Source organism: Somniosus microcephalus, chromosome 29 (genome assembly GCF_052327205.1).
Source record: "Somniosus microcephalus isolate GS21.2 chromosome 29, FLI_Smic_1.0, whole genome shotgun sequence".
Classification (NCBI taxonomy): domain Eukaryota; kingdom Metazoa; phylum Chordata; class Chondrichthyes; order Squaliformes; family Somniosidae; genus Somniosus; species Somniosus microcephalus.
This window is the reverse complement of record NC_141015.1, coordinates 6,521,190-6,538,054: the sequence shown is the minus strand read 5'-3', so window position 1 is coordinate 6,538,054 and position 16,865 is coordinate 6,521,190. Positions and strand designations below refer to the sequence as shown.

The following is a 16,865-nucleotide window of genomic DNA, read 5'->3' as shown; positions in this document are numbered from 1 at the left end:
AGAGGCGGACTGATTCAGAACTAATCTGACACTAACATACAGTACCAGAGACTAACAGTTACAGAATGAATCTCAGACTCACACATCCCAGTGACAGACAGATACTGAATTAATATCACACACACGTACACTACCAGAGAATGAAAGATTCAGAATGAATCCCAACACTGACACACGGTACCAGAGTCTGACGGATACAGATGGAATCCCACACTGACACATGTAACAGAGACTGAGATTGAGAATGATTCCAACAGTTACATAAATAACCAGAGACTGAGACAGAACTATTCACACACACACACACACAGTACTAGGGACTGGCATTACTGAACTAAAGTGGCGCAGACCACCCCGCAAGGCTTGAATATAGAGCACAGGTTGGACATTTAAATTGCAGACCCGTGCAGCAGAAGTGCTTGGGGCCTCTTTAATGATCTGGGAAATGGAGAATGGGAAGATGATGATTCCTCTGCGCTTGCAATGACCTTTCTGACTGCAGGGGGCGTGCTTGTGACAGAGATTCAATCTGATTGGATACATAAAGCAGCCAATCAGAGAGATGCAGAACAATGGAAAACAAACATCACTCTTCAGCAGCCAATCACAACCATGTCCTTCACCCATCCCTCATTAGCATAGGGCGGTGGGGGCAGCCTATTTAAGCCGGGCCCGGAGTGGGATTATGTTATTTTGTAAAATAACAACAGAAAATGCTGGAAAAACTCAGCAAGTCAGGCAACATCCGTGGAGAGAAATTTGAGCCGACGTTTCGGGTTTGACCCTTCTTCAAAACTGGAGAGAAAAGGAACTAGATCGAAGGCAGGGCTGCGATCGGACAAAAGAATAAAAGAACCAAAAGAAGTAAAAGAGATTAGAAGCTAGACGAGATGGTAATAGGCTGTGATTAGGTGTAAAGTGTACTGGCAGGGCAAAAGATAGCTGCCAGGTGTGAGAGAGAAACAAAAGGAAAGGGGGGGGGGGAAAGGAAAGGAGTGGAAAAATATAAGTGAAAATGAAATAGGGGCCGAGGTTATGATCTGAAATTGTTGAACTCGATATTGAGACCGGAAGGCTGCAGACTGCCTAATCGGAAGATGAGGTGCTGTTCCTCGAGTTTACGTTGAGCTTCCGTGGAACAGTACAAGAGGCCAAGGACGGTGAGGTCCGAGTGGGAATGGAGCGGTGAATGGAAATGACAGGCGACCGGAAGCTCGGGGTCACCCTTACGGACTGAACGGAGGTGTTCCGCAAAGCGGTCACCCAATCTGCGTTTGGTCTCCCCAATGTAGAGGAGACCGCATCGTGAGCAGCGAATACAGTATACTAGATTGCGAGAAGTACAAGTAAATCGCTGTTTCACCTGGAAGGGGTGTTTGGGGCCCTGGACAGTGGGGAGGGGGGAGGTATAGGGGCAGGTGTTACATCTCCTCCGCTTGCACGGGAAGGTGCCAGGCGAAGGGGAAGGGCTGTTTGGGGTGATAGAGGAGTGGACTAGGGTGTCTCGGAGAGAGCGGTCCCTGCAGAATGCTGAAAGGGGAGGGGAAGATACGTTTGGTGGTGGGATCACTTTGGAGGTAGCGGAAATGCCGGAGGATGATCCGTTGAATGTGGAGGCTGGTGGGGTGAAAGGTGAGGACAAGGGGAACCCTATCGTGGTTCCGGGAGGGAGGGGCAGGGGTGAGGGCAGAGGTGCGGGAGATAGAACTGACACGGTCGAGGGCAGTGTCAACCACGGTAGAGGGGAATCCTCGGTTGCGGAAAAAGGAAGACATGTCTGAAGCACTGGTGTGGAAGGTGGCATCGTCGGAGCAGATACGGCGGAGGCGGAGAAACTGGGAGAATGGAATAGAGTCCTTACAGGAAGCGGGGTGGGAGGAAGTGTAGTCCAGGTAGCTGTGGGAGTCAGTGGGCTTGTAGTAAATATTGGTCGATAACCTATCCCCAGAGATGGAGACGGAGAAGTCGAGGAAGGGAAGGGAAGAGTCAGAGATGGACCATGTGAAGGTGAGGGAAGGGTGGAAATTGGAGGCAAAGTGAATGAAATTGTCAAGTTCGGGGCGAGAGCAGGAAACGGCACCGATACAGTCATCAATGTACCGGAAAAAGAGGTGAGGGAGGGGACCCGAGTAGGACTGGAACAAAGATTGTTCCACATAGCCCACGAAAAGGCAGGCATAGCTAGGACCCATGTGGGTACCCATGGCAACACCTTTGATTTGGAGGAAATGAGTGGAGTTAAAGGAGAAGTTGTTCAATGTGAGAACAAGTTCAGCCAGGCGGAGGAGGGTCGTGGTGGATGGGGACTGGTCGGGCCTCTGTTATTTTGTGTCTGAAATCGAGGGCGCCAAGAAAACCGTCACTAAACCGGCAGCGAAGGGTTGCAAGAAGCGCAGAAGGTCGAGGAAGGAAGAAGGGTCAAACCCGAAACATCAACTCAAATTTCTCTCCACGGATGTTGCCTGACCTGCTGAGTTTTTCCAGCATCTTCTGTTGTTATTAAGGAGAGTTACTACATCTACATCTACAAAGTGATGAAGCAGGTTCACCCCGACACCGGTATCTCCTCCAAGGCCATGGGCATCATGAATATTTTCGAGCGCATCGCGGGTGAGGTTTCCCGCCTGGCCCATTACAACAAGCGGCACACCATCAGTTCCCGGGAGATCCAGACCGCGGTGCGCCTGCTGCTGCCCGGGGAGCTGGCCAAGCACGCCGTGTCGGAAGGGACAAAGGCGGTGACCAAATACACCAGCTCCAAGTAAAATTGCACGCTGTCCTGAAAGAATAAACCCAAAACACAACGGCTCTTTTAAGAGCCACCCACAATCTCTCTGAAAGAGCTACACAAACGCATCTCCATTTAGACACAATTTACTGTAATTACTTCCTGAACAAGTGTGTTTGACAACGTTTGAATTTTCAGCTTTAGATTGAATTTTGTATTCTCATAAACCGTTTCACTGACCGGATCGACCTTAGCGTCTCTGTTGAATTCCCTGTCCAACAAACTACAAACACGATCCGTGGTCGCTATTTCCCTTTGCACTCAGACTGTATAACTCTTTCCAGAACGTGCCGAAGAATTAAAAGCTTGCTTTTGGAATGAGACACGGATTTGAGGAAGGCCGAATGGCCGTCAATGTGCTGTAATGATTTTGTAATAGATCTGAAGTGCAGAGTGCCTCCTTTAATGAATTTAAATTATATTGTCCGCCTACTGCTTTTATGGAAAGCGAGTGGTCAGGGTCTGGCATGAACTGACTGAGAGGGAGGTGGAGGCAGACTCAATCGTAGCGTTCAACAGCGAATTGGATAAGTACCGGTAGGGAAAAAAATGCAGGGGTGCGGGGGAGTGGGATTAGCTGAAGTGTTCTTGCAGAGAGCCGGCACGGGCTCGATGGGCCGAATTGCCTCCTACTGTGATGTAACGATTCTATGATTCAGTAATCGATTTGAAGTGCAGCGTGCCCACTTAATTGATTTTTAATTATATATTCCGTTTATTGCTTTTCTAGAAATCCTTGATTATCAGGATTTCTCTGAAAGTGTATTTAGTTTTTGTGAAGATTTTACAGGGGATTGTAACGTCAACGTGGAGAGGTTGCTGGAAGCTCAGAGTCCTTTCTCTCTCTCACTCTGAATCTGTCTTTATCCTTCCCGCTCTCTCCTCTCTCTCTTTCACCCCGCCCTTCCGCCTCACGTACAGTCTGCCTTTCTCAGCCAGGTCCGCTCAGGCTGCATAAATAAAGTTGTACGGTAATAATTTTCATTAAGTGAAGATTTCAGCGAGTGAAGAATCATCATGACTGGGCGAGGTAAAGGAGGCAAAGGACTAGGCAAAGGCGGAGCCAAGCGCCACCGTAAAGTGCTCCGTGACAACATCCAGGGCATCACCAAACCAGCTATCCGCCGCCTGGCTCGTCGTGGCGGTGTCAAGCGGATCTCGGGTCTGATCTACGAGGAGACCCGCGGGGTGCTGAAGGTTTTCCTGGAAAATGTGATCAGGGATGCTGTCACCTACACTGAGCACGCCAAGCGCAAGACGGTCACGGCAATGGATGTGGTTTACGCTCTGAAACGGCAGGGCCGCACTCTCTATGGATTCGGCGGCTGAACATCTCGACTCTACACCAAACACAACACAAAGGCTCTTTTAAGAGCCACCCACCACCTCACAGAGGAGTGACCTGGGAGCGGAGATAGATTGTGGATTTACATTGTGATCGCTGTAGATCTATGTAACAAATCAAATTTAGCTGTGGAGGTGATTTATATCAGCATATAAGCTCGATGGGCCTAATGCCCTTTACTCATAGAATCGTAGACATTTACGGCACAGAAGGAGGCGATTCGTCTCTGCCGGCCGTAGACTTGTCGGTGGCGGCACTTCTGCACCTGTCAGTTTCTGGCCTGGGATTTATGTGGGTGTTGATTTTACTCGTTATCTGTCACTTTCTGGGATGTGACAGATATTGCGTATTTCTTAGGGTTTGGTATGTGAGTGTGTCTACTCTAGCTCTCTGTCTCTACGATGTATAGTATAGAAAGTTACGGCACAGAAGGAGGCCATTCGGCCCATCGTGTCTGTGTCGGCCATAAACAATCTATCCAGCCAAAACCCACTTTGCAGCTCTTGGTCCGTAGCCTTGCAGTTTACGGCACTTATGGTCATATCCAAGTACTTTTTAAAATGCGATGAGGGTTTCTGCCTCTCCCACCCTTTCAGGCAAAACAGTTCCAGACCCCCACCACCCTGTGGGTGAAAATAAAATCTCAACTGACGGAATGTGTGAACCTGTTCAGGAACTCCCACTCCAGTGTCCGGGTCACACACTCGGTTTATCAGTAATTCGGATGATAATTAACAGCGTCTCCATGTGGCCCATTTAATGAACGATAAAAGCGATTTGTGAAACAATCAGATTTTTGCCGATTTAAGTGTTATAAGAAAGAAGTCTGAGCATGCGCTACAATTCAAGCTACGCCTCCCCCTCCCCCAGACTTTTGAAACGGACGGGAAGGGCCCCTGCGAGCACCGCTCCCCCAGCTCGGCCAGCGGAGGCCGTTTCCTATGTGCTCGGCTGATAAGAACTACAAACACGGTCCCTGATCGCTCTTTCCCTTTGATCTTAGACCCGTTCACTTGCAGCGTCTTCCGACGAATTAAAGGCTTGTTTTCGAGATGAGACTCGGATTTCAGTCACCTCAATCTCTGCAAACACATTTTCATTTTTTTCAATGCCATTTGTGGTCAATCCTTGTATTAACCCGAGAATTACTGCATTGCAAAAACCCAGAATGGGGTTTCTTAGAGACCAGAACGGGGGACAGTTTAAACCCTCTGTCCCTCTTCCCTTCTTACAGCAGGACTCCCAGATCTGGTTTCACTCCCGCCGCAGTGCCTGTGCAAATGATCGATCGATAATCTGTGAAACCTCGCTTTTACAAAGATTGAGCTGGAATGTGTCCCGTTTCAAAGTCAATGGAAATTGATTCCCGCCCGTTGCAGTTTCAAATTGAACGCGGAATTAATCCTGATTGTAACAGCCTGGAATTTGCAAGGGAGAGATGGAATAAGACAAAAGGAAGAAAAAAAATTTTCGGAATTATTTGGCTAATGGTGAATTTATTAACTTAATTCGCTCGTTAGGAAAATATTGGCGGGCTTTTTGAAATTAAAAAATCGTTGGCGGTCTGACTGTTGAGAACAGTTATTTCCACTCACTTTTCATTGGCGGGAAAAGCAGACTATGATTGGTCACCGCAAAGCACCAATGAAATTCATCACAGACTGACCAATCAGAAGTTCGCTATCTGCATTCCTCCAGAAGGTATAAGAAGGGCAGATGTGGGAGGAGATTTTCATTCTTTCTATTACCGTATTGATTGTGGAAATGTCTGGAAGAGGAAAAACCAGCGGTAAAACTCGGGCCAAAGCCAAGTCTCGCTCATCCCGGGCCGGACTGCAGTTCCCTGTGGGCCGTGTTCACAGGCACCTGCGAAAGGGCAACTACGCTCAGCGTGTGGGTGCCGGAGCCCCGGTGTACATGGCTGCTGTGCTCGAGTATCTGACCGCTGAAATCCTGGAGCTGGCCGGCAACGCTGCCCGCGACAACAAGAAGACCCGCATCATCCCCAGACACCTGCAGCTGGCCATCCGCAACGACGAGGAGCTCAACAAGTTGCTGGGAAAGGTGACCATCGCTCAGGGCGGGGTGCTGCCTAATATCCAGGCGGTGCTGCTGCCCAAGAAAACCAGCACCGCCAGCTCCAAGAGCAAGTAAACCGAACAAGATTCAATCAAATAACCCAAAGGCTCTTTTCAGAGCCACCCACATTATCTTTGAAAGGGCTGGTTACTGTTCTGTTCTATGGGTCACAATTACCTCAGATCTAAATTAACATGTTAAATCTTTAATTCTGCTTTGAAATTCACAGATTCGCCCATTAAGTTATCTACCCCCCACTCACTTGACAATCAAATGCTGCCACACAGATACAGAGTAACATACAATTGGTATCCTGTATGAACGAATATTCTGTCACTTGTGAGTGAGTGGTAGTGCATTTCCTATACTCACCTGTCAATCCCACAATGAGACAGTACCAGAGAGTGACAGATAAAGTATCTAGTTTAGCCTCACCAGACAATTTAAAAAGTCATATTGTACTAGACAGTGTCAGATACAGTACCTGTCGTTTTTCAACAGCCAATTTGCCATTGACAATGCAAAGAGTGACAGATGCGTTGTCTATCATATGCACATTTGTCAATCCCGCACGAACACACTGTGCAAGAGAGTGACAGATACAGTATCTGTCCCATATTCAGCAGTGAATCTCACCTTGCCACATAGTACCAGAGTGACAGAGGAAGTGTCTATCCCACACTCAATGATCAACCACAATGTTCACACTAAAATCGGGTGAGTGCGGGCATCTGCTTTTAATGGTTGTTTGGAGTTTTCAGCTTGACCAATAAACTACTTGGCAATGGTTTTAAGCGGAACATAAACACAGTGCTGAGGTATCTGTCGAAATCAAAATGGTTTCTGCTGAATCATTGCTCGCTTTCAGCCAGTAGATGACAAAGACGTCTAATAGTTTGGAGAGTGCGGATTGTGTCCACACATCCAGACCGCCGTGAGTCAGGTGCTGCCCGGGGAGGCTGGGAGGAGACAGAATCAGAGTGACAGGCAGAGCAGAGACAGCGTCCTCTGAGCTTCAACTCCGCCTCCAGCTTTCAGGCTTCAGCATTGAAATATTTGCCTGCTCCTCCCCCTCTCCCCGCACAGTGTTTAAAGCGACAGGAAGGGCCCATGCGAGCTCCCCTCCCCCAGCTCTGCCAGCGGGGGCCGTTTCCTCTGGGCTCGGCTGATGATCGCTGAACACATCAGGGAGCGGAGATATCACGGGCCCGAGTAAGGGAGCAAACAGCAGCCTCCTCACAGCAACACATCGCATTGGGACTGTGTCCACAGATGGGCTTTGAGTCGGGGCAAGTTCATCGGAAGCCGGGGATTGTCTGTAAGAGACAGATTGGAACAGGAACTAGTTCCGGAACATGGAGTGAGTGGGGGAAGGGAGAGGCCATTCTCGGGCTGTGTGTGTACAGTGTAAGGTAACATAGAAAGTAAATCACCTCGCACTTTCAAATCATTGCTGCTTTCTCCAAATCAGCAGTGAATGTTCCTGATTCAGTACCAATCTCACCGTGTCTGTTGTTATTGTTCAGTGAACAAGGAAACACAGCCTGACAGTGAGGATGTGCGGAGATTCACAACGTGCATCGATTGCAGGCAGCAGGTGAGAAGTGTGAAAGAACACATTTCAAAAATCGGTTATTTGCTTTTGAGTTCTCCAGAACCGTGTTGCTGGTGATCGAGAGATACATTGTGGCTCCCTCAGATACATCAGCATCCAGGCTCTGAGACACTCTGTTAACTATTCAGGCCCTCAACTCGTTTTCAATATACTGGAAAAAATAGATGTGCAGCCCAGCTACCTATGGAATTATTCCAGGAAGCGATCCACCATTGTACACCTGCTCCCGTGGGAGTGGGAGATATAAAGCTGGAGTGTGCCAATCGGATGTCCCATTCATGGTCCAGTGCTGGGTTTGGGTTGTGTCTGGATGCTGATAAGATCATAAGATAAGAAATAGGAGCAGGAGTAGGCCAATTGGCCCCTCGAGCCTGCTCCGCCATTCAATAAGATCATGGCTGATCTGATCCTAACAGCCAATCCACTATCACAGAACCATCTCCTGAATCTAACAGAATTAGACACACGAAATAGGAGCAGGATCAGGTTACACGGCCCCTGGGCCCGCTCCGCTACCCACAGGGCCATGACCGATCCGAACCTAGACTCATGTCCAAATTCCTGCCCGCTCCCCGTAACCCTTAATTCCCTTTACTTCTAGGAAACTGTCTATTTCTGTTTTAAATTTATGTAATGATGTAGCTTCTACAGCTTTTTGGGGCAGCATATTCCATGGACCTACCACCCTCTGAGTGAAGTAGTCCCTCCTCATCTCAGTTTTGAAAGAGCAGCCCCTTATTCTAAGACTATGCCCCCTAGTTCTAGTTTCACCCATCATCGGGAACATCTTCCCCGCATCCACCCGATCCAACCCCTTCACAATCTTATATGTTTCAATAAGATCGCCTCTCATTCTTCTGAACTCCAATGAGTAGAGTCCCAATCTACTCAACCTCTCCTCATATGTCCATCCCCTCATCCCCGGGATTAACCGAGTGAACCTTCTTTGTACTGACTCGAGAGCAAGTATGTCCTTTCTTAAGTATGGACACCAAAACTGTACGCAGTATTCCAGGTGCAGTCTCACCAATACCTTGTACAACTGAAGCAATACCTCCCTATTTTTATATTCTATCCCCCTAGCAATGAAAGCCAACATTCCATTGGCCTTCTTAATCACTTGCTGCACCTGCATACTAACCTTTTGAGTTTCGTGCACCAGGACCCCCAGATCCCTTTGTACTACAGTACTTTCCAGTTTCTTGCCATTAAGATAATAACTTGCTCTACGATTATTCCTGCCGAAGTGCATAACCTCACACTTTCCAGTATTGTATTCCATCTGCCAAATCTCTGCCCACTTACTTAGCCTGTCGATGTCCCCTTGCAGGTTTTTTATGTCCTCCTCACTCACTACTTTCCCTCCCATCTTAGTATCATCTGCGGAAAAAGGAAGACATGTCGGAAGCACTGGTGTGGAAGGTGGCATCGTCGGAGCAGATACGGCAGAGATGGAGAAACTGGGAGAATGGAATGGAGTCCTTACAGGAGGCGGGGTGGGAGGAAGTGTAGCCCAGGTAGCTGTGGGAGTCAGTGGGCTTGTAGTGAATATTGGTCGATAACCTATCCCCAGAGATGGAGACGGAGAAGTCGAGGAAGGGAAGGGAAGAGTCAGAGATGGACCATGTGAAGGTGAGGAAGGGTGGAAATTGGAGGCAAAGTGAATGAAATTGTCTAGTTTGGGGCGAGAGCAGAAAACGGCACCGATACAGTCATCAATGTATCGGAAAAAGAGCTAAGGGAGGGGAGCTGAGTCGGACTGGAACAAAGATTGTTTGACATATCCCACGAAAAGGCAGGCATAGCTAGGACCCATGCGGGTACCCATGGCAACACCTTTGATTTGGAGGAAATGTGTGGAGTTAAAGGAGAAGTTGTTCAATGTGAGAACAAGTTCAGCCAGGCGGAGGAGGGTGGTGGTGGATGGGGACTGGAGGGGCCTCTGTTCAAGGAAGAAGTGGAGCGCCCTCCGGCCATCCTGGTGGGGGATGGAGGTGTAGAGGGATTGGACGTCCATGGTGAAAAGGAAGCGGTTGGGGCCAGGAAACTGGAAACTGTTAAAGTGGCAGAGGGCGTCCGAAGAGTCGTGAATGTAGGTGGGAAGAGACTGGACAAGGGGAGAAAAGATAGAGTCGAGATAGGAAGAGATAAGTTCCGTGGGGCAAGAACAGGCTGAAATGATGTGTCTACCAGGGCAGTCCTGTTTGTGGATCTTGGGGAGGAGGTAGAAGCGGGCTGTGCGGGGTTGGGGAACTATGAGGTTGGTGGCAGCGGGGGGAAGATCTCCAGAGGAGATGAGGTCAGTGACAGTGGTTTGATGTTCGGCAGTAGGGTCATGGTCCACGTGGAGGTAGGAGGAGGTGTCGGAGAGTTGGAAGCCGGGAATTGTCTGTAAGAGACAGATTGGAACAGGAACTAGTTCCTTAACATGGAGTGAGTGGGGGAAGGGAGAGGCCATTCTCGGGCTGTGTGTGTACAGTATAAGGTAACATAGAAAGTAAATCACCTCGCACTTTCAAATCATTGCTGCTTTCTCCAAATCAGCAGTGAATGTTCCTGATTCAGTTCGAATTTCACCGTGTCTGTTGTTATTGAACAGTGGATCGGAGCCTGAGAGTGAGGATGTGAGGAATTTCACAAAGTGCATCTATTGCAGGCAGCAGGTGAGAAGTGTGAAATAACACATTTCAAAAATCGGTTATTTTGTTTCGGTGCGTTGAGTTCTCCAGAACCGTGTTGCTGGTGATTGGGAGATACATAGTAGCTCCTTCAGGTACATCAGGATCCGTGCTCTGAGACATTCTGTTAATTACAAAGGCCCTCAACTCGGTTTCAATGGAATGATAGAGCCATAATCATAGATTCATAACGGCACAGAAGGAAGCCATTCGGCCCATCGAGTCTGTGCCATCTCTCTGCAGAGCAATCCAGTCAGTCCCATTCCGCCGCTCTATCCCCGTAGCCCTGCAAGTTTATTTCCCTCAAGTGCCTATCCAGTCTCCCCTTGAAAACATTGAGTGTCTCCGCTTCCACCACTTCCGTCAGCAGCGAGTTCCAGGTCCTCAACACTCGCTGCGTAAAAATGTTTTTCCTCACACCCCCGCCCCCGCCCCATCTCTTGCCCAAAACCTCAAATCTGTGTCCCCTAGTCCTGGTACCATCAACTAGTGGGAACAGCCTTTCCCCGTCTAGCCGATCCAAACCTGTTATAATCTTGTACACCTCTATCAAATCACCCCTCAACCTCCTTTGCTCTAATGAAAGAAATCCAGCATCTCCAACCTTTGCTTGTAGCTAAGATCCCCAACCCACAGAACTTTTTGATAAATCTCCTCTGCACCCTCTCAAGGGCTTCACATCCTTCCTAAAGTGTGGTGACCAGAACTGGACGCAATTCTCCAGTTGTGGCCTAACCAGCGCTTTATAATGATTCAGCATAACTTCTCTACATTTGTACTCATTACCTCTATTTATGAAACCCAAGATCCCATATCCTTTGCTAACCACTATCTCAATATGTCCTGCCACCTTCAGGGACCTATGCCCATTAACTCCCAGGTCCCTCTGTCCCTGCACATTCTTTACAATTGTGCCAATACTTGTATATTGCCTCTCCCTGTTTCCTCTGCCAAAATGCATCACCTCACTCTTCTCTGTTTAAATTCCATCTGCCACTTGTCTGTCAATTCTGCCAATCTTTCTATGTCCTGTTGCAGTCGATTGGTATCATCCTCACTCTATGGCACACCCCCACATGAGGTGTGAATTGCAAATTTAGAAATTCTACTTTGTATTCCAATTTCCAGGTCATTTATAAATATAAAGAATGCAGTGGCCGCAGCACTGACAGTTGGTGAACACTACTGTCTACCATCCTTCTCTCTGAATAACAGCCATTTACCACAACTCGCTGTTTTCTGTCCATAGACTGAAAACAATTGCTTGTACAGACCAGGTACCTGTGGTTATATTCCAGGAAGCCTTGCGGAATTTGATAGGTAATCCAATGGGACTGGGAGATATAAACCTGGACTGTGGCAATAGGGTCGTCCCATTCATGGTCAAATGCTGGGGTTGGTTTGTGTCTGGATGCTGATAACTTACTATAGAACCATTCTACACACCTGCTGTGGAGAATCGGAGTCCCACTGTATTGCAGTGAGATCAGACCACGACACAATTTGTATCGCAGTTTCCTCTCCCCAGATACTTTACTTTGTTATCATAAACAAACACATTAATTATTAATTTATTTTTATATTCTACCCACAACTGTCCATATTGTATAACTAATTCTGTTCTCATATTATAATTCTCGGAGCAAAATACTTCACTGAGCCAGAATAAATGTGATCTTTCCTCCACATGGAACAGGAGGATCAGTGCAGGCAGCTCCTTCTCACACACAGTAAGTACATTATCACTCACAGAATGACAGATTGAGATTGAATCACAATCACTTACTGTAACTGAGATTGACTGACAGATACAGATGAAGACCCACACTCAACTACCAGAGATGGACAGTTACTGAGTAAAATCCACACTCCCATACTAGACACAGACAGATAGACAGAAACTGAAGCTCACATAGCAGATACAGACAGGTACAGACAGAAACTGACAGGTACAGATAACACCCAATGAGAAGCTGATGGGTACAGGACAAAATCCCCCTCACATAACAAAAACTGACAGGTACAGGACAAAATCCCGCTCACATAACAAAAACTGACAGGTACAGTGGAAAATTCACTCACATACCAGAAACTGACAGGTACTGGACAAAAACCCATGCACATACCAGAAACTGACTGGTACAGGAAAAAAACCCCAATCCCATATCAGAAATTGACAGGTACAGGAAAAAAGAACAATAACATAAAGAAACTGCCATATACAGGACAAAACCCCACTCACGTACCAGAAGCTGACAGGTACAGGACAAAACCCACTCACATACCAGAAACTGACAGGTACAGGACAAAACCCCACTCACATACCAGAAGCTGACAGGTACAGGACAAAACCCACTCACATACCAGAAACTGACAGGTACAGGACAAAACCCCACTCACGTACCAGAAACTGACAGGTACAGGACAAAACCCACTCACATACCAGAAACTGACAGGTACAGGACAAAACCCACTCACATACCAGAAACTGACAGGTACAGGACAAAACCCCACTCACGTACCAGAAACTGACAGGTACAGGACAAAACCTCACTCACATACCAGAAACTGACAGGTACAGGACAAAACCCCACTCACATACCAGAAACTGACAGGTACAGGACAAAACCCACTCACATACCAGAAACTGACAGGTACAGGACAAAACCCACTCACATACCAGAAACTGACAGGTACAGGACAAAACCCCACTCACATACCAGAAGCTGACAGGTACAGGACAAAACCCCACTCACATACCAGAAACTGACAGGTACAGGACAAAACCCACTCACATACCAGAAACTGACAGGTACAGAACAAAACCCACTCACATACCAGAAACTGACAGGTACAGGACAAAACCCCACTCACATACCAGAAACTGACAGGTACAGAACAAAACCCACTCACATACCAGAAACTGACAGGTACAGGACAAAACCCCACTCACATACCAGAAGCTGACAGGTACAGGACAAAACCCCACTCACATACCAGAAACTGACAGGTACAGGACAAAACCCACTCACATACCAGAAACTGACAGGTACAGGACAAAACCCCACTCACGTACCAGAAACTGACAGGTACAGAACAAAACCCACTCACATATCAGAAGCTGACAGGTACAGGACAAAACCCACTCACATACCAGAAACTGACAGGTACAGGACAAAACCCCACTCACGTACCAGAAACTGACAGGTACAGGACAAAACCCCACTCACATACCAGAAACTGACAGGTACAGGACAAAACCCACTCACATACCAGAAACTGACAGGTACAGGACAAAACCCACTCACATACCAGAAACTGACAGGTACAGGACAAAACCCACTCACATACCAGAAGCTGACAGGTACAGGACAAAACCCACTCACATACCAGAAACTGACAGGTACAGGACAAAACCCCACTCACGTACCAGAAACTGACAGGTACAGGACAAAACCCACTCACATACCAGAAACTGACAGGTACAGGACAAAACCCACTCACATACCAGAAACTGACAGGTACAGGACAAAACCCCACTCACGTACCAGAAGCTGACAGGTACAGTACAAAACCCCACTCATGTACCAGAAGCTGACAGGTACAGGACAACAACCACACTCACATATCAGAAACTGAGAGATACAGCACAAAACCCACTCACAGACCTGAAACTGACTGGCACAGTACAAAACCCCACTCTCAAACCAGAAAGACAGGTACAGGACAAAACCTGACTCACATATCAGATGCTGACATTTACAGGACAAAGACCGACTCATATGTCAGAAACTGAGAGGTACAGGAGATAACCCCACTCGCATGACCAAAACTGACAGGTACAGGATATAACCCCACTCACATACCAGAGACTGATAGGTACAGGATATAACCCAATTCATATACCAGAAACTGACAGGAACAGGAAAAAACCTAATTCACATAACTGAAACTGACAGGCAAATGCATATCCACACTCACATAACAGAAACTGACAGGTACAGGACAAAACCCCACTCACAGATCAGAAAATGACAGCTATTGTACAAAACACCACTCACATGACAGAAGCTGACAGGTACAGGACAAAAGCCCACTAACATACCAGAAACAGACAGGTACAGGACAAAACCCAAATCACAGATCAGAAACTGACAAGTAAAGGACAAAATCCCACTCACCTATCAGAATCTGACTGCTATAGGAAAAATGAACACTAACACAAAGAAACTGCCAGGTACAGGATAAAGCCCCATTCACTTACAAAGAACTGATAGGTACAGAACAAAACCCCATTCAGGTACCAGAAACTGACAGCTACAGGAAAAAAAAACACAAACATAAAGAAACTGACAGGTACTGGACAAAACCCCACTCACAAACCAGAAACAGACAGGGAGAGGACAAAACCCGACTCATATATCAGATACTGACATTTACTGGACAAAGACCCACTCACATATCAGAAACTGAGAGGTACAGGACAAAAGCCCTCTCAAATACCAGAAACTGACAGGTACAGGATATAACCCCATTCACATACCAGAGACTGATAGGTACATGAGAAATCCCAACTCATATGCCAGAAACTGACAGGTACAGGACAAAACCGCACTCACAGATCAGAAACTGACAGCTATAGTACAAAACCCCACTCACATATCAGAAACTGACAGGTACAGGACAAAACCGCACTCACATAACAGAAACTGACAGGCAAATGCACATCCACACTCACATAACAGAAACTGACAGGTAGAGGACAAAACCCCACTGACATATCAGAAACTGACAGGTCCAGGAAGAAAACCCAATCATATATCAGAAACTGACAGGTGCAGGAAAAAAACACCACGAACATACCAGAGAATGACAGGTACAGGACAAAGCCCCACACACATACCCGCGGGGTGCTGAAGGTTTTCCTGGAGAATGTGATCAGGGATAGCGATCACCTACACTGAGCACGCCAAGCGCAAGACGGTCAATGCCATGGATGTGGTGTACGCTCTGAAACGGCAGGGCTGCACTCTCTATGGATTCGGCGGCTGAACAACTCGACCCTTTCCACCAAACACAACACAAAGGCTCTTTTAAGAGCCACCCACCACCTCACAGAGAGAGCAGTGACCTGGGAGCGAGGGTAGACAGTTGATTTACATTGTGATCGGTGTAGATCTATATTTTACTCCAAGTTCTATATTCTGGTGTGTGGATGTTTTAAATCAACATAGGCACGATGGGCTGAATGATCTTTATTCACAGAATCGTAGACATTTACGTTACAGAAGGATTCAGCACAAAAAATATCTATGCTGCCGAATCCCACTTTCCAGATCTTGGTCCTTAGCTTTTCAGTTTATGACACTTCAAGGGCGTAACATATAGTTTTTAAATATGATGAGGGTTTCTGCCTCTACCTCACTTTCAGGCAGAACGTTCCAGACCCCCAACAACCTATGGGTGAAAAAAGTTCTGCTCAACTCTCCTCTACTTCTTCTACCAATTCTTTTAAATCTTTACCCCCTGGTGATTGATCTCTCTGCTAAGGGAAATAGGTCTTTCCTGTCCACTCTATGTAGGCCCTTCATATACACATCAATCAAGTCTCCTCTCGGCCTGCTAATGTGCGGAATCGTTCTGTGATTCTATAAAAGGGCGATATCCCGAATGAATAATTCGACTATATTAATGCTGCGACTTCCTCTGAAAAGAGCCGTTGCTTTGTTTTGTGCTTTTACAGTGCGTTGTGAAATTTATTTGCTATTTTACCTTCCGACACCCCGTGCTTGGCCAGCTCCCGGGCAGCACCAGGCTCACGGCGGTCTGGATGTGTGGACACAATCCGCACTCTCCAAACTATTGGAGTTTGGTGCCATCTCCTGGCCGCCAGCCAGTGGTGCAACAGGAAAACCATTCCTCAGTAACTATTTTAAACTGGAGAGAAATAACCTGAACATCTTGTTTCCGTTCAGTCTACGATGATTGCAAAGTGTTTTACACGTCCTGACTAAAGCTCCAAAGACCTATGGCGAATGATATGTAAATACAGCGTCTAACATTTTAAAATTAGGGCGATGATTGTATCGTGGTGTGGCTCGCTGACCTCCCTCGCGAGTTCATTGAAGTTCGATTCGAGGCATCGCAACCAGGCTCCTGTTAACACAGTTTAGGTCACCCTATCGCAGTTTATAGTAGATGCATTGCTGCACATCTTCCAAAATTCTATAGGATCTGGAACAGTTCCCATGGATTGGAAGATAGCTAATGTAACCCCACTATTTAAAAAAGGTGGTAGAGAGAAAAGGGGGAATTACAGACCGTTAAGCCTGACATCGGTAGTGGGGAAATGCTAGAATC

The 16,865-nt window shown here is 47.1% G+C and overlaps 1 protein-coding gene across 1 annotated transcript; it reads left to right on the top strand.

Annotated features, from left to right (window-relative positions):
• The first annotated feature begins 5,866 nt into the window (after positions 1-5,866).
• Positions 5,867-6,343, top strand: LOC147098440 (histone H2A type 2-C-like). Its single transcript, XM_085970066.1, has one exon. The coding sequence runs from the start codon at positions 5,898-5,900 to the stop codon at positions 6,285-6,287; it is 390 nt and encodes a 129-aa protein (XP_085826192.1). The 5' UTR covers positions 5,867-5,897; the 3' UTR covers positions 6,288-6,343.
• Positions 6,344-16,865: the final 10,522 nt, after the last annotated feature.

Bases quoted from the DNA above. Each gene is read 5' to 3' on its own strand.
- LOC147098440 (XM_085970066.1), top strand. From the start codon at position 5,898: ATGTCTGGAAGAGGAAAAACCAGCGGTAAAACTCGGGCCAAAGCCAAG.